The 16,673-nt window shown below is 36.3% G+C and overlaps 1 protein-coding gene across 1 annotated transcript; it reads left to right on the forward strand.

The window, feature by feature from the left end:
- The first annotated feature begins 1,845 nt into the window (after positions 1-1,845).
- LOC109068880 (SH3 domain-binding protein 4-like) lies at positions 1,846-16,102 on the forward strand. The gene is made up of 5 exons (XM_042731272.1): positions 1,846-1,960; positions 5,293-5,504; positions 5,597-7,950; positions 13,230-13,418; positions 14,361-16,102. Exons 2-5 carry the CDS (start codon positions 5,384-5,386, stop codon positions 14,583-14,585), a joined length of 2,889 nt encoding a protein of 962 aa, XP_042587206.1. The 5' UTR covers positions 1,846-1,960; positions 5,293-5,383; the 3' UTR covers positions 14,586-16,102.
- The last annotated feature ends 571 nt before the right edge of the window (positions 16,103-16,673 follow it).

Consider the following 16,673-nt stretch of genomic DNA (forward strand, 5'->3'; position numbering starts at 1 on the left):
AGTGTGTTTCAAATTATCAGTGCAGCTGCACAGAATCGTTGCTCTTTAATTATAAATGAGCTCATTAATTGATCTCTCAAAAAGAAAAAAGAAAAAAGAAAAAAGATAAGAGTGTGTCTGTTTCAAGAGCTATGTCAGTGCTCAGGACACCTTCAGCTCCCAAACTTTTCAGGTTGTGCTGGCTAAATTCACACTGCATAAATATGCATTATTTGATTAAATAATTCAGTTAAATTAATTGATATTAATAAAATTATTTGGTTACATATTGTTTACTGTTCTCATTTAAAGCCTATATAAACTAATTGAATTCAGTAACAAGCATTTTGATAAGAAGAAGAAGAAGACAGTTTTCTGGTAATAATGATCAGAAAATGATTAGGAAAAAAACATTATCATTTCAGATGAAGATGTTGGATCAACTTCAGTCAAAAATGACAAAATGACAAATGACAAAATAAAATAATGAAATGACATTGAAATGAAATATCAATTTGAACAGACATAAAAAAAAAAAATAAAAAAAAATAAATTCACTTTCCCATAACATGATTAACATTTGACATGAGATTTCACTTATATTGGCCTACAAGAAATTCATTACAGGAAAATGAGCTGCCCAGTGTGGGAAATACATGCAATCAATTTTATGTGCTCTTTAACATCATATTTCTAATAACCCTACAAATTCCACACATATGTTAATATAATTAATTATAGTAGCCTGGTAATTACAATAAAATAAAAGGCTGTTCAACAAAATAACTATCATTTTATGTTTTGCACACAACTATAAACAACTTTAACAACAAAAGCAAAAACTATCTATTGGCTGGTTTTGGGTGACATCTTGTGGTCGTACCCTATCTGTGCAACTTGATAGCTGAGACAAACATGTCCATTAAAGAAAACCTTGTCTTATACAGCCATGTTAAAAGGCTCTTTGCCTGCTCAAAATTTAGTGTAAAATAAGGCTTTTTTTAAACCCACCTCATATAATGCAATTATGTCACCTCTGAGCAGCATTAAACATTCTGCGTAAAAACACCTACAGTATTACATTTCAGAAGTGCCTCTGTGCCAGCTGTACACTGCAGTGTAAATTTGGCAAGAGAATCAGAAACAGTCATTGCCATAAGCCATAAAAGCATGTTGCCAATTATGACTGAAATGGGTCAAACAAATCTACTTATATTAGACAATTTTGTAAAGAAATTGATTATTTATAGAGGACAATTGACCATGATATTATATAGAATATTAATATGAATGCAATGAAACTTTTTTCTTAAACAAACATAAAATATTGTTCTAATAATAACAGGCCTAATAGATCATTCAGCTTAGCATTCAGCTGATAAGTGACAAACTACAAGGAATGAAGAAAAAACTGGTTATGGTGGCTGTTGACATCAAGCCTTCACTTAAAAAAGTTTTGAAAATGAGTTTGTGAGGGATAGAAGTAGCCTACAGTGTGTCAAATGGAAAGTAGCCTATACTAACTGTTGTTTAACAACATGCATCCACTATTAATTGAGATCTGTTCTTTGACTGTAGGCCACATTTGCAGTAAAACGATATATGTACAAAACCGCTTGGTTATAAGTTAAATGCCCACCAGGCGCCGCCAGATATTTATATTTAGTCATAGTCCCAAAGAGGCTGTTTTAAAATGAAATGAATGAGCTGGATTTTCAGCGCAATTTAATCTAATGCAACATGCCATCCTCAAAAAAAGTGAAACAAATACACATTGTTATTGGTATATACATTAACACAATAAATCGTGGCGTATACATTATTATGGCAGTTAAAAAGCAGTAAAGAGACACAGGGATTGTCCGTGTTTTTTTGTGCGGGACTCCTCCTGGCTGATGACGCCACGCAGCTTCTCCTAATGTAAGAGAAGCACTTGAGAGCGAGACGCGCGCATAACGGTCCTGACTGCATCTTCAGAAAAGTAAGTAGAATTTATATTTTCTCTGTGTGTGTTTATTTCGTCATCGGGCTTTTCATCGATTAGTGGAGTATTGCTGTCCGCGTCGCTATCTCCCACTGAGTTGCCACTTTTCCTTGTTGAACTCACAGCTGAACTCAGTCACAACTGCTGTTTCTGACACTTCAGATTGAGTTTGACACTTGTTTGACACTTGAAACTCGCAGGAAATTGAGCTGTGTGAATGTGTAGGTCTTCTGAATGTCTTCATCTGTTTCCTAGGATCTCACAATCCGTTTCAACTTGTCTGAGGTTCACCCACCCTGCAGCGGAGACAGTCTTTTATCTTATAAAGAATCTGAACCTACTGTTTCACAGTTTAAAACTTGCATTTAGCCCTAAAAACTGCACGAAAACTAGAGAACTTCCAGAACATTTCTTTTGCGCCATATTCTAGACTTATCAATGTTACTGTGATGCAGATTTTATTAGTATCAGGACTCAACCCTTCAATTACTAAGAAGCTCATCTTAAATAATATATACTAGCTCCGCAGAATTAATGTTTAATTAAACAGCCTGAACATGATTTTCTTCCCCCATTTCTCGTCATAAGTCATCTACATGCATATTTTGAGATACACTGTAAAATACAATGAAACATGTTGCGGATAATGTTTTGAACATAGCATACAATACAAAAAAATTTTGCACATCATTAAACACAACTGCAGTATTTAAGGAATCAATAAACATTAAATAATTAATAAAGTAATTCAACCAAAAAAAAAACTGAAAAAATTCAAAACCAACAAAAAGCAGCTGCCATGCTTTAAAACTCAGCATGCTTGTAAGACAAGTTCAGTCCTGAAATGTCTTTACTGATGCCTAAAGGTCTATGACATTAACAATTACTTTAACAATTTGCACAGAGATTCTCTTGACACCACAGACCGGTGTGTCCTAACTTACTCTGAATGTGTTTGCTTTAATGTGATGCTATATAAATTTTGGGAAATGCAGCACATCCTTATTTCACAGGCATTTCCTCTGTATTTCTGAAACAAAAGGTGGAACAATCGGTCTTTCACAGAGCAGATCCTGCAGCCATATAAACACACACACCCATACACTCAAAAACAAATAATTAAGTGAAATCTGTTTCAAGTCAGGCTTTGCCCACAATAGCCAATGCTTTTTCAGACACATTTTGTCCAGTTATGAAGAAACAAATCTCTAAAATACTCCACAGATAATTTTCAATATCTCTCATAATTATTTTCACAGTATAACATGACTGCTACCCATTTGCTGATCATTTAAGCCCATATTTGCTCCTTATATGATGTATTTCTATGTGTACAGTCTTATAACATTCGGCTTAAGTGGCTTTGCTTTCACTAACGGTGAGACTTTGTGGAGATCTACTGGTTTTAAACATATTGAAGAGTCCAAACACATAGAAATTATTACCTTGTTGGAGTGATAATCTGCTGGATTACAATAATTAGTAGTTTCATAATATGTCAGACTGTTGTGTGAGAGACATTCCCAGTAGGCTACAGCTGGGCATTTTCTCTGAAGGCGCTTCACTGTGTGTGCTTTCTTCCCCAAGGTGGTAGTCATGGAAACCACTGATGTGTATTGCTGGAGAGCCTTTATAGTTCATGATCAGACTTAAGAGGATGCTGAGGTGCACTCAAACACTATCCTACTTTTGATTACTAAAAGCAAGCAACGTTTGATCCTTAAGCTTGCATGCTGCACACTTAAAGCAGCTCAAATGGAACTTCTATTTGTAAATGAATAATTCAGTCACTTTGCACAATATTTGAAGCAATCATTGGATAGCATAAGTCATTGCTGAAAAATAAAATAAAATCAATAGAAGTAATAATTAACATTAAAAAAGAAAAACGTAGCAACTTTGATTTCAGTCTATATTGGTGATTTATTGTATAAACCTTCATAGAAACCAAGGCCTTTTATTCTCTGTTAGTGTTCAAGAGAATGTCACGAATACGGTAGACGTGTCTGGACAAGAACAAATATTTCTGCCCTTATTAGCCTTACTTTAAGACATGTAGTGACAAAGTGTGGGCTCTCTAGGTTTAGGATAAATGGAAGGAGGCCATACAACTGAAATTTGCCTAATATGCTCTACAATGGCTAATCTTACTGTGATTGAATTACTGATTAATACTGAATGAAAAGATCATCACAGTCAACGGCGTGTAATCTTTGTTGATGAATGCTTGTTTTTAATCAGAAAAGAACTGTTATATAAATGTTAATTAACATTAGAAAAAAATGTAAACTTTAAAAAAAAAAAAATCTAAAAGATTAAGATTTTTTGAAGAAATACACTTACTGTACGAGTATTCTTATAAGAGTCTTGCAATTTCTTGAACTCTTCGTTCATCTCTGGTGGTGTTATCGTGCAAACAATATCAAATTTTGGACATTATTTTAAGGTCCAATTCTCACTATTAAAGGGTTAGTTCACCCAAAAATGAAAATTATGTCATTAATGACTCACCCTCATGTCGTTCCAAACCCGTAAGACCTCCGTTCATCTTCGGAACACAGTTTAAGATATTTTAGATTTAGTCCGAAAGAGAGCTTTCTGACCCTCCATTGAAAATGTATGTACGGTATACTCTCCACGTCCAAAAGGTAATATAAACATCATCACAAGTAGTCCATGTACATCAGAGGGTCAGTTAGAATTTATTAAAGCATCGAAAATACATTTTGCTTCAAAAATTTCTCGTACGTCAACAGCTTCGTTCATCCTGAATAAAGTGGTTATTTTTGGTGTATTATCGTGCCTTAATAAATTCTAACGGACCCTCTGATGTCAATGGATTTTGATGATGTTATTATTACCTTTTGGACGTGGAGAGTCCAATACATTTTCAATGGAGGGTCACTCGGACTAAATTAAAAACCATTAAACTGTGTTCCGAAGATGAACGGAGGTCTTACGGGTTTAGAACGACAGGGTGAGTCATTAATGACATAATTTTAATTTTTGGGTGAACTAACGCTTTAACAAACCATTAACTACAACTTTTGCCTAAATAAACTGTTAATTTGCTGCTTATTAATCGTTAGTAAGGTAGTTGTTAATTTTAGGTATTAGTTTGGATTAGGGATGTAGAATATAGTCATGCTGAATTATTATTAACATAATAAGCAGACAATATGTAAATAATAGGCATGCTGACAAGCAACTAGTTAATAGTGAGAACTGGTCCCTGTACAAAAGTGTTACCCAAATTTCCTTAAAGAATAAATTCGGCAGAAATTAAAAAAGCAAACTTATTATGTTCTTTCACCTTTAATTTGTGACAGATATTATGGAAAGCCATTGATCTCTACCACTGAAACAAACATGGGAAGAAAAACTTGAGACAAGAAGTGGAGTTCGGTAGAAATACACGCCATGGCTGCCCATCGCATTCGATCAGCGAACAGCAACGCTGTGCTCCCTCGCTGCAGATCTGAGGGTGCTCTCATCGATTTCAGTCAAGGAGTGTCAGAGGCCACCCTTTCAGATGTTAAAGGTTTCCTTTCTTATTTTCACCTCACAATCACAGTACTGTTAACTTCTAGTTTTACTCTCATTCACTTTTCTTTTTTCTTTTTTTTCTTAAAGGGCCTTCACCTAGTGCCTTGCGACTGGATACTGCTGCCTCATTTGGAGCTGTCAGGGAAGTGATTGCCATTAAGGATTACTGTCCGTCCAGTTTTACCACACTCAAGTTCTCAAAGGGAGACTGTCTTTATGTTATAGACACATCGGGTGGAGAGTGGTGGTATGCACATAACAGCAAAGAGATGGGATACATCCCAGCTGCTTACGTCCATCCGATCAATCATCGAGATTCCACCTTCAGTGATAGCGGCATGATTGACAGCCTAAGTGACATTTCTGAGGGAGTGAAAGAAATGGATATCTCTGTGGAGTGGACGGGGTCCGCCAAAACCACAGAGTCTAGAAATGACAATACTTCTGTTAATAAACGGATGTCAACTAACCCTTTCCTAAATGGCACACTGCAAGGCACCCCTGACCAAAACAGCAGCCAGAATTCAGCAAAGGCTTTGTGTTTTGGTAATCTCTCACCTCCCATCTCAAACACCAGCAGCACTATTAATATTAATGGTTTTGAAAGTGGGCTCTGTGACACAAAAAGTATTAGACCTGGCTCAGGAATTGGCCCAAATTTTCGCAGAGACAATCCATTTTTTGGGAGCAAGCGCTGCTACAGCATGTCAGAACTGTCTGTCCTACAGTCCCTGTCTGATGGGAATCAAGGTTCTTTGAGTTTTTTTGGTGGCATGAAGTCACCTAAACCTGAGCATTATCAAAGTAGAGACGATTTCAAAACAGCATGGCTAAATCACCGTAAATTTACACGATCCTGCCATGACCTGGACTCCATTGGACAAAACCCAGGTTGGGGCCAAACCCAGCCAATAGAGACCAACATTGTGTGCAACCTGGACAGTTCTGGTGGTGCCGTGGAGCTGCCAAATACCAGTATCAGTATACATATTCCTGAGGGTCACGTTGCACCGGGTGAGACTCAACAGATATCACTGAAGGCCCTTCTGGACCCACCGTTGGAGCTTAACAATGATAGATGTACTACCGTAAGTCCAGTGGTAGAAGTAAAACTCAGTAACATGGAAACTAAGACCCCAGTCACTTTAGAGATGAAGGTGTCTGTTGTAGTGAAAATAGAGAGCCGCAAAAACACAGAGGTGGTGTGTGTGAGAAGCGACTTTAAGGAAGGTCCGTATGTCCCGATTCCACATGTATACATGTATGGAGACACAGTTCAAGTGACTCTGGACAATTTAGAGCCTTGCATGTATGTCTCTGTAGTTGCCCAAGCACAGACAGTGGCCCCATACAACACAGTCTGGGAACATGTTGTAAAAAAGGTCACTCTTGGGGTATACGGGCCAAAGCACATCCACCCATCCTTCAAGACAGTGGTGGCCATTTTTGGCCATGACTGTGCCCCAAAGACATTGCTAGTGAGTGACACAAAAAAGCTCTCACAGTCAACTCCACCTGTTGTCCTCCAACTCTGGGGAAAGCACCAGTTTGTACTTACAAAACCTCAAGACCTTCGGGTTGGCGTGTATTCGAACATGTCCAATTTTGAAGTGAGAGTCAATGAACAGGCAAGAATCGTGAGGGGATTTCAGATCAAACTTGGCAAAGTGGCCCGCCTCATCTACATGATCACAGCACGCGATTCAAATGACATTTCAGACTTTACTTTGCGTATTCAGGTCAAGGATGATAAGGACTGTATCTTGGCCCAGTTTTGCGTTCAGACCCCAACCCCACCACCAAAAACAAGCACAAGTAGCTCCGTTCAAAGACGCTTCCTCAAGAAAAAGGAAGTGAACAAAATCATACTGTCTCCTCTTGCAGCGACCGCAAAGTACCCTGTGTTTCAGGACAGACTAGTCAAAAACCTAAAATTTGCAAAGTTTCTAAAAACTGTTGTAAGACAGTCCAAAAGCCTGTATTTGCTAGAGTATCTTAAAGGCGACGTAGTGGCCCTTTTGAGTGAGGAAAAAATCAAACTTAAAGGACATCTATGGACCAAAGAGTGGTACATCGGATACTACCATGGAAGAATTGGGTTGGTGCATGCAAAAAACATTCTAATCATGGGAAAAGTGAAACCTGTTAATTTTAAAGGGCCTGATCTTACAACTACAATACTTTTAGAGCAGCTCCTAAAGCCCTGCATGTGCCTGACGTATATCTATGCATCTGTGCGGACAATACTGATGGAAAACGTGGCGAGTTGGAGAGTGTTTGCTGACACTTTGGGCTACGTCAATCTGCCTCTGACACATTTCTGTCGGACAGAGGCAGAAAGTGAGCCTGAAAAAGTGGCTTCTGTTCTTGAGAGGCTCAAGGAAGACTGCAACGCAGCTGAGGGCAAGGAGAGGAAGTCTTTCCAGAAGGAACTCATGAAGGTAAGCTCTGACATGGAAGTAGATCTCTCAGCTAAACTTGGTTGTGTACTAGGAGCATCTTTATAGAAACCATTTTTAAAAGGTATATAAAATGTTTTATTCATTTATTGGAGGTTTTCTTAAAACTCATTTTCATGTACAGTAATGGCTGGTAACTGATAAATGGCCAATATTAAAATTTGATAATATTTTTTAAAAGAAATTAAAAATGTATCTTATTCATACTTGGTCATACACATTCACTCATTCATTATTTATAAGGCTTGCAACTGTAAAGAGAGATGAGAGAAGAGTGGCGTTTTTGAAAGTTAACAAGTTAAAAGTCTGAAAGTCAACAGCAGAAATATATCCTCAAATTTAAAAAAAAAAAGTCATTACTGAAAAAAGGAAACCTTGATAAAGCTGGATGCAATTTCGAGAAAAATAGTATGCATTTAAAAATGAAAGGGATCAAAAAATTAAATTAAAATGTTTGGTGTAAGATAGAATTTGACCTTGCTGGTGTGCTTGGAGGATTTACTCCAATCTTTTCAGTTTTGCAAATGAACAGATTTGCATGAATTAAACTATGAATAATATATAAATTCTCTAGATGATACCAGAACATGTCAAATAAATATTTCATAACGTTGTCACAAACACTTGAGACTCAAAGCAAAGACCAAGTGCTAAACATTTTAAAGTGCCAACATATTTGCAGAACACCACCAGCTACCCACTTTAACATGCTATCCTGAATCAAAACAACAATATATTATCAATATAGTAATCTTTCCTAAATAAACTGGCTGAAAAACATTCAATTTCTCACACAAAACCTCATCTCTCTAATGCCTCAACCACTCTGTGCCACTGTGTAAATAAAACCTGATGTGAAAACTTTGTCAATAGGAACCTGAAACAGGATGCTTCCCAAGGAAATATCAAGTTGCATTTTAGCTACATATTTTACAAACACTTATATAAATCTGCTGTATGATGCATCAGTCATTCTGCAATAATCACCTAAAAGAAACCTCTCTATGTCACAGAAAGCACACACTGAAGATTCTCTAAGTAAAAATCACATATTTAAATCATGCATACAGTATTTAAACCAGGGCTGTCAATACATTTTAAAAAATATATGTCAACATGCAACAACATAGACCATATGAAGAATGCACAGACATGCACAAGTTTAGGTAATACAGGCACTGGACTAAAATAACAATGAGCTAAAACATCTGCTCGAAACACCATATTAGAGTGTGATTGAAATGATGATTTTGAATATACATATATCACATAGACTATGCCTTTGACATAAAAGAGCATCATATCATTTAAGTGAAGCAGGCTAAATTAATGTTAGTGTCAGGTACACACGTTTGTGTTACACTGTATGAACTAAAATTAGGAAGGGTCATCTGTGACCGTCTCAAACGTGAAAAGGCCGGAAGGTGTGAACGTGTTGAAGGAGAATCTTAGTTATGCAGATGTTTCCTTTTTAATTGTTAGAATCTACACAGAAGCATCAAATGTGGAACAAGAGACGCCCTAAATCACACAAAACCCCCACACCTACAAATCCATTGCCAGGAGATTGCTATCAGACATGCATCTGCAATTCTCTTCACATCTGAATAAAGTACTTGCATTTTCTGCATAGAGAAGAATTAGCATTTTAGAGCAATGGGTTCCCTCTGGAATTTCTAAGGGGATTTTGATTTATGAATAAAATGAGGTCTGTGGTTAACATTACATGAAGAGACCTTCCTGTTTTGTTCTACAAAATAAATTACACAGAGTCAAATGTGAATATTGAAACCCATTAGAAATTCCCTTAAGAATCTGTGGTGAATTAATCGTTTGGGCTGGCCTACAAATTGACATCATGACTGAACAGCATTAGAGAACTTTGTAATTCCATTTTTAATCAGTAAAAGTTCCAGTTGTAATGCTTTCATGGGAAGGTTTTTTTTCTCTCTTTGAGTTTTTGATTTTTCTGTATCCTCCCATTTCCCTTAGCCTATTGTTAGAGCAGAAGAGTGGCCCTGTATAAACCATCAGTGATTTCTGATAATAGTTTATAAACAGAAGACAATTGTCAGCTTATATAAAAGGAAATCACAAGAGGCAGGCAAGAGGGAAGATAATAAAGTGCAAGTACTATCATAAAATCAGATGTTAAAGAAGAAGAATTTAAAATAAAAGCATGTAAAGTAATTTATGTTGCTCAAGTGTCTTAATAATGTAAGCTGCATCTTGCTGTGATTATGTCTAGTGAGCTCAACAGTGTTGTGAGCGTATGAGTACACTGACTAATTCACAAGTTATGTTTTATGAATTTAAATAATTCCTGCACTGATTAACTGATTTGTAGATCATGATGCTAACAATACTAGTCAATTAGATTCCCAGGCAACATATACTGATAAAAAATTTGTAGCTTAAATTCACTCCAAGTTGCTTCGCATAAAAGTGTCTACCAAGTGCATGGGTCAAATTAATGAATAATTTTGCCAGAATGTTAATGTGAAGAAATAAACTTTTCTGTGCCAATATCAGCCATGTTAACTGGGTACATTGATGCAAAACAAGTAACAGAATCTGCACACCAAAAAACAAAACAAGAGACAGATAAATCATGGAGACAAGAGGCTCAAATCACTGAGGAAAGATCAATGAACCGAAACATTTGCTTTTTCGAGCATCTACACATGCTTTCTTTTTTGCATGTGCCAACGTGACAGTTTTGTCAAAAATATTTTAGTAAAAAATAATAATGGGCCTCTTCTCAGATATGATTTATTTGTTTTATTTCAGTTTTTAGATTGATGTGCAGATGTCTTGTTACTGATGCAGCATACTAATATAAATTTTGGAGGTGTCTAAAGGAGCAATGAAGAGAACAAAACAATGAAACCAGCTTTGGCATGTTTGTGGGCAAAATAGTGAAATGATCAAAACATTAAAATAATGATTTGCTTTTCTCATTAGATTTAAAAATAATAACAGAAGCACTGCTGCTAATTTCATACCCATTAAAAGATGAACTTGAAGCTTCTACAGTAGTTCTGCTTGCCACACTTGACTTCATCTGAGGCATTAACAGTGGGTTCAAGATTCTGTGATGGTCAAAAGTCTGAGCAGACAGGGTGTAGATTTTGTTTGGCTTTCTTTTACCACAGTGTCTCTGTAGGGTTTACTTAATAAGTTCCTGACTGTGACATGGGTCAGGGGTGAGACACCTCAGGAAACAGGTGCACATGAAAGGCTTTATCTTTCTTTGGCTAATGCACACAATAAATGTGTTCACAGTGTGATGCATTCACACACAATACATGTATTTTTCACCTTCATCTAGACAGTAAGTGGCACAGTAAGTCCTCCTGAACACGATTCTTTTAGCCTAATGTACAAGTCAAAGACATACCTTCCTATTTGTTTGTAGAACTAGCATTGTTGATAAGAGGGAAGCCATCCAAGACTCCCGCTATCTCATTGCTCTGTTTGGAGCCAGACCTTTAACAGGTCTTCTGGGGCATCGGCAGCGTGTTCCTCCCCCTCTAAGCAAACTTCCTGTCATTCCAAACATTCCAAGCCATGGAAATGGAATGAGAGATAAGTGGGTTCAGGGTGTATATCTTTTAAAAACGTACTGATTTTGTGTGTGTGCATTTAAACATATTTGAGTGTATGAAGAACACCTGCATTTTTCACTCATTTCTATTTGAAAACTTACTTGTAGAAAGATTGAGTCCTTTCTTTGTTGTATAAAGCAAGCACTAAGAAAGTGTAAATGTCACATGTCGTCATCATCAGATGAGAGTTTCAGACATTTTGTAGATCAGTGAACGTCATATATTCATAAGGTGCACTGAATGGAAGTCCTTATTCAGTTTTTTAAATGTCACGCCAAACTCTCAGGGGAGAAAAGAAGGTCACGTTATTAAGACAGAACACTTGCCAACTGAATGGCCGGATATTCCTCCCTAACATTTCCCTTGTCCAAGGGGCCCGGAGTCACTCTCATTATATTGTGCTCACAGGAGCACGTCGCTTCCTGCATATCACCACATTTATCAAAGCACCCAGCTTGATGATTTGAGCTCTGAATTGGTCTGTATCTTCTGATGCAGTGCTAAGAAAACCACTGACTCTATCTCAGTTTTGTAGTTTGTGTTGTTGTGTACTATTGTTAAAGTTTACTAATTAGAACAGACTTTACTTGGCAACCACTGAGAGGGGGTGGGGGGTAGCACTTTTTAAAATTGAAGATTTGGTATTTGAGATTATCAGATATCAACAATAGGACACAACTCTACACAGTACTTATTTTAGAAGATTTGATTTGAAGGCTATTTGCATAGTTTCAATGTCATATTTTGTGTAATTGCATTGTAACTATGGATGCACATGTATTAAAATTATGCCCGAGGCTGATCTACTGCTAATTATTTTTGTTATATCTGACAGCGATAGCCACAAAAGTGTCAATATTTAAATTCTTAATTATAAATAAAACACTACAAACTAAAATCACTAATTGCAAATGCTACAAGATAATTTAGGCATGATAACTTAGTAATTTACAGTATAAAAATGTATATTCTTTTTAAAATAGATTAATTTAGACATGTAGTTATTGTTCACCCAAATATTTTAAATTCTGTTATTATTTACTCACCCTCATGTTATTCCAAACCTGTATCACTTTCTTTTGATGTGGAACTCAAAAGGAGATTATTTTTATTTATTTTTTAAAGCCAGAGATATCCAGTGTACTTTTGGACACCATTGATTTTCATTGTATAGTTTAAAGCAGTTGAAACAATCTTCATAATATCTTCTTTTAAGAAAGTAAGTCATACAAGTTTGGAAAAACATCAGGACGAGTAAATGACAGAATTTTCTTTTTTGGGCAAAGTATACCTTTAACAGCATTATTAAATTATAAATTCAAGCAAGTGCTAGACGATCTTGAATGTAAAAAAAAAAAAAAACAGAATGCACAATTAAATATTCATAATAAGCAAATAAATCCCATGTTTTGTGCATCCCAAACTATAACAAGTATTAGACATGGTTAGGCCTCTCTCTGAAGTCATATTTCTCAGTAGGAACTCATTACTAATAATTGTCTATGATTTTTTGACATTACAAAACTGACATTTGGGATTTGAACATTATTCAGTTTGTGACTTCAAACACAGTGACATAAAGCAGAGTTATAATCTTTGCATAGTGGCTTGGTGATGATAAACTCATGGTCTGACTGTATATCTGTCATTCAGGCTCTTCTGAAGATGGACTGTCAGGGCCTGGTGGCACGGCTGGTCATGGACTTTGTGCTGTTGACTACAGCGGTGGAGGTGGCGGGTCGCTGGAGGGAGCTTGCTGAGAGACTGGCTAAAGTGTCCCGGCAGCAGATGGAAGCGTATGAAGCTCCACACAGAGACAGCAGGGGACATCTGGACAGTGAGGTAAAACAAACACTGAAAGCATTGAAGGAAATAGTTCACCGAAACCTGAATATTTTATCAACATTTACTCACCCTCATTCTTCCAAACCTGTATGACTTTATTTCTTCAGTGGAACACAAGAATTTTTTAATGCAGTGAAAGTGAATGATGACTGAAACTATCAGTCTGCCTAATGTCTCATTTTATGCTTCACAGAAGAAATAATGTCATTTTGGTGAACTGCCCTACTGTGTTTTTGTATGATCTGCTTACGCCCTACGTACATTTAGTGTTGGATTAGAGGTGGACTTTCATGCTTACTTTTTTAAGAACAATATATTTTATTTTTTGTACGAATCACATCATACAAAAAAAACTTAATTATGCCACCTTGTAAAATACTTAATGTTTTCTCATGTGGACAGGTTGGAAAAGAAGTGTCAAGTCTGTTTGCACTGTTTACACAGTGTTTAGGGCTCATTGAAAAGCTTATGACATGGCTCAAACTGTAGATCAGTGACAGTACAGACAACTGTGCAAACAAAAGTAATTAAGTAATATAAGTATATAAAAACTTTAGAATGTTCAATCCTTTGCATTCTAAAAAGGGATAAAGAACAATGTCCAAGTGAGATGGGCAAGAGAGATGGTAACTGACATGTACTTGTAAAATGTATAACTGGGTTTTAAGCACAAATGACAGGAAACCCACAAAGTCATGATTACTGTGCATGATTACTTTGCATCCAGCTCAGAAGAGGAACCTAAATGTTCTACCAGCAATTGATGAGATTATGAGCTTCCTCTTGGGCTTTGTTTTACTGTCTTAGAATATTTGCACACATTCACTCTTAATGGAGAGCATACAGATTGACTATAATCTTTTTAGGAAACTAAATTGAGGGTGCATAAATGTCCCATTCCTGCAGGTTTACATGTCAAACTTGTGTTCTTTTGTAAAGGCCATGTGGAAACCTGCCTATGACTTCCTGGTCACGTGGGCAGCCCAAATTGGGGATAGTTACAGGGATGTGATTCAGGAACTTCACACTGGATTGGACAAAATGAAGAACCCTATTACCAAGCGCTGGAGGCACATCACAGGCTCCCTCATCCTTGTCAACTGTCTGGATCTTCTACGGAGCTACGCTTTCAGCCCCTGCTCTCAAGATGACTGTGCCATATAAAGACTGTCTACATCGCCTGACGTCTACAAGACCCAGATACACCAGATTTCAATTTTATTCATTGTGTGGTTTTTAATATTCCTAAAAGCACTTATATGTTTGCAAAATAGATTTGTTGCACAGTAAATTGTACATTGAACCAAATTACTGAAAAGTGTAGGCCTATTGCTGATGTTTTAATACAAGGAAAGGTCTCTATCTCATGTAAAACATTAATGTAAAATAAGATATGATTGTTCAAATTTTTTTATTCATTGCATATCATCATGATTTTATACTTATACTAAATTTTGCACAAAAGATACACTTTTACATACTTCTACATTTTGACTAATACTGTAACAATCTTACTCTTTTATGTTTTGTGATGCCAACACTGTATGCTAAACTGCCTGTTTTACTTTGCTCTAAGTGTATATTGTTTATGTTGTTTAGTTTTAAGTAGCCTGATGTTTTTATAAGTGAAAGGAAATGTTAGGATGAAAAGTAAAATGGAAAAATAAAACATTATCATCTTAATAAAGAGATACACCACATATTAAAGTAATGGGATCACTTTAGTCCACTTGTAAATAAAACGTAAAACTCAAACTCTTCCATCAGCACAAGCTGGCCTATAACTAAATAATCTAATCATCAGTTTACAGAAATTAAAATATTTACTCACCACTAATTTGTGACGCTGGAGGCGGAACATTTGCCTTTTGACCAGTTTAGTGTTGTTATTTAAGCGTCTCCGCTTTGTTAATAAATTCTGTATAAACTCTGTTTATACATTTGGAACACTTGTATTGCAATAGTAATGTAACATTCATTTAGGGCACAAAATTTTAAATTTACAGTTCAAGGATTTCAAGGAATTCAAGACTTTTTTGGGGCGTTTTTATCCCCATTCAGGTGCGTACGAAATTAAAGCTGCCGCAGACTTTGGGGTGTCTTGATAAGAATGTTGGCCTACTATCAAAGATTTCAGATTAAAATAAATCCAATTTTGTTTGCTGTTCCAAGGGATGGTCCATGTAAATCCAATAGCTGAACACTTTTGTTCATTCAAAGTAAAAAAAGTAAATCATTGAATTTATATATTTTCACTTTGAGTGAAAATGTTAAATGTAATAAATCACATATTTAAGTATTATGTGAAAACTAAATGTTGAAACTACACCTTGTGAAAACTAAATTTTGTCAAAGCTACAGCTGTTCTGTAGTTTTTCTGTGACCCTGTACCGCAAAACCAGTCTTTAAGGGGTACCATAATGCTCTTTTACAAAGTCTTGATTTTGTTTTGGGGGTGTATTAGAACAGGCTTTCATACTAGGTTGTTTGAAACACATTATTTTTCACATATTTTACATTATTACAACACCTCTCTCCCCAGTCTGCCATGAACGGCTCAAATAATTCCTGTATCAAATGAAGGCCCGCCTTCTGGAATATGAAATGTGCTGTGATTGGTTAGCTGGGCCAGTGTGTGTTTTGATTTGCTCCATTTGGCGTCTGGTCGGGAAATGTCATACCCTTAGCATAGCTGCAAGCTTCAGTGTAAATATTGCATCAAAATCAAATAAATCTGAACACGATTTAAACCCAGATGATTGAAATCACTCTAAGTTTGTCTGCTTTGGGAAAGCTAGCGTGTCTCCGACATAGTGATAACACTCGTTGTCTTCTCTAGTGCAGCTCAACCAGGTCTCGTCCCATTCGTCCATATTTGAGATATTACAAATCCCAGAAAATATGCATTGTAGTCCAAACGAGTCATTCGTTGTAGTTTTTGAAAAGTGATTTCTGTTAAATAAAATATCTCCTTTTGAAGTGGACTTTGAGCTCTGTAGCTTTGCAGATCTTTTTATGCTCAAACAGCAACATTACAGACTAACTAAGGCTGAAACAGTGAAAAAACATAACAGGACCCCTTTAAGTGTCACTTTTTCAAAATTGAGATTTATAAACCATCTGAAAGCTGAATAAATAAGCTTTCCATTGATGTATGGTTTGTTAGGATAGGGCAATGTTACAAGATACAGCTATACAACTATGCAACTATTTGAAAATCTGAGGGTGCAAAAAAAATCTAAATACTGAGAA

Source organism: Cyprinus carpio, chromosome B9 (genome assembly GCF_018340385.1).
Source record: "Cyprinus carpio isolate SPL01 chromosome B9, ASM1834038v1, whole genome shotgun sequence".
Classification (NCBI taxonomy): Eukaryota; Metazoa; Chordata; class Actinopteri; order Cypriniformes; family Cyprinidae; genus Cyprinus; species Cyprinus carpio.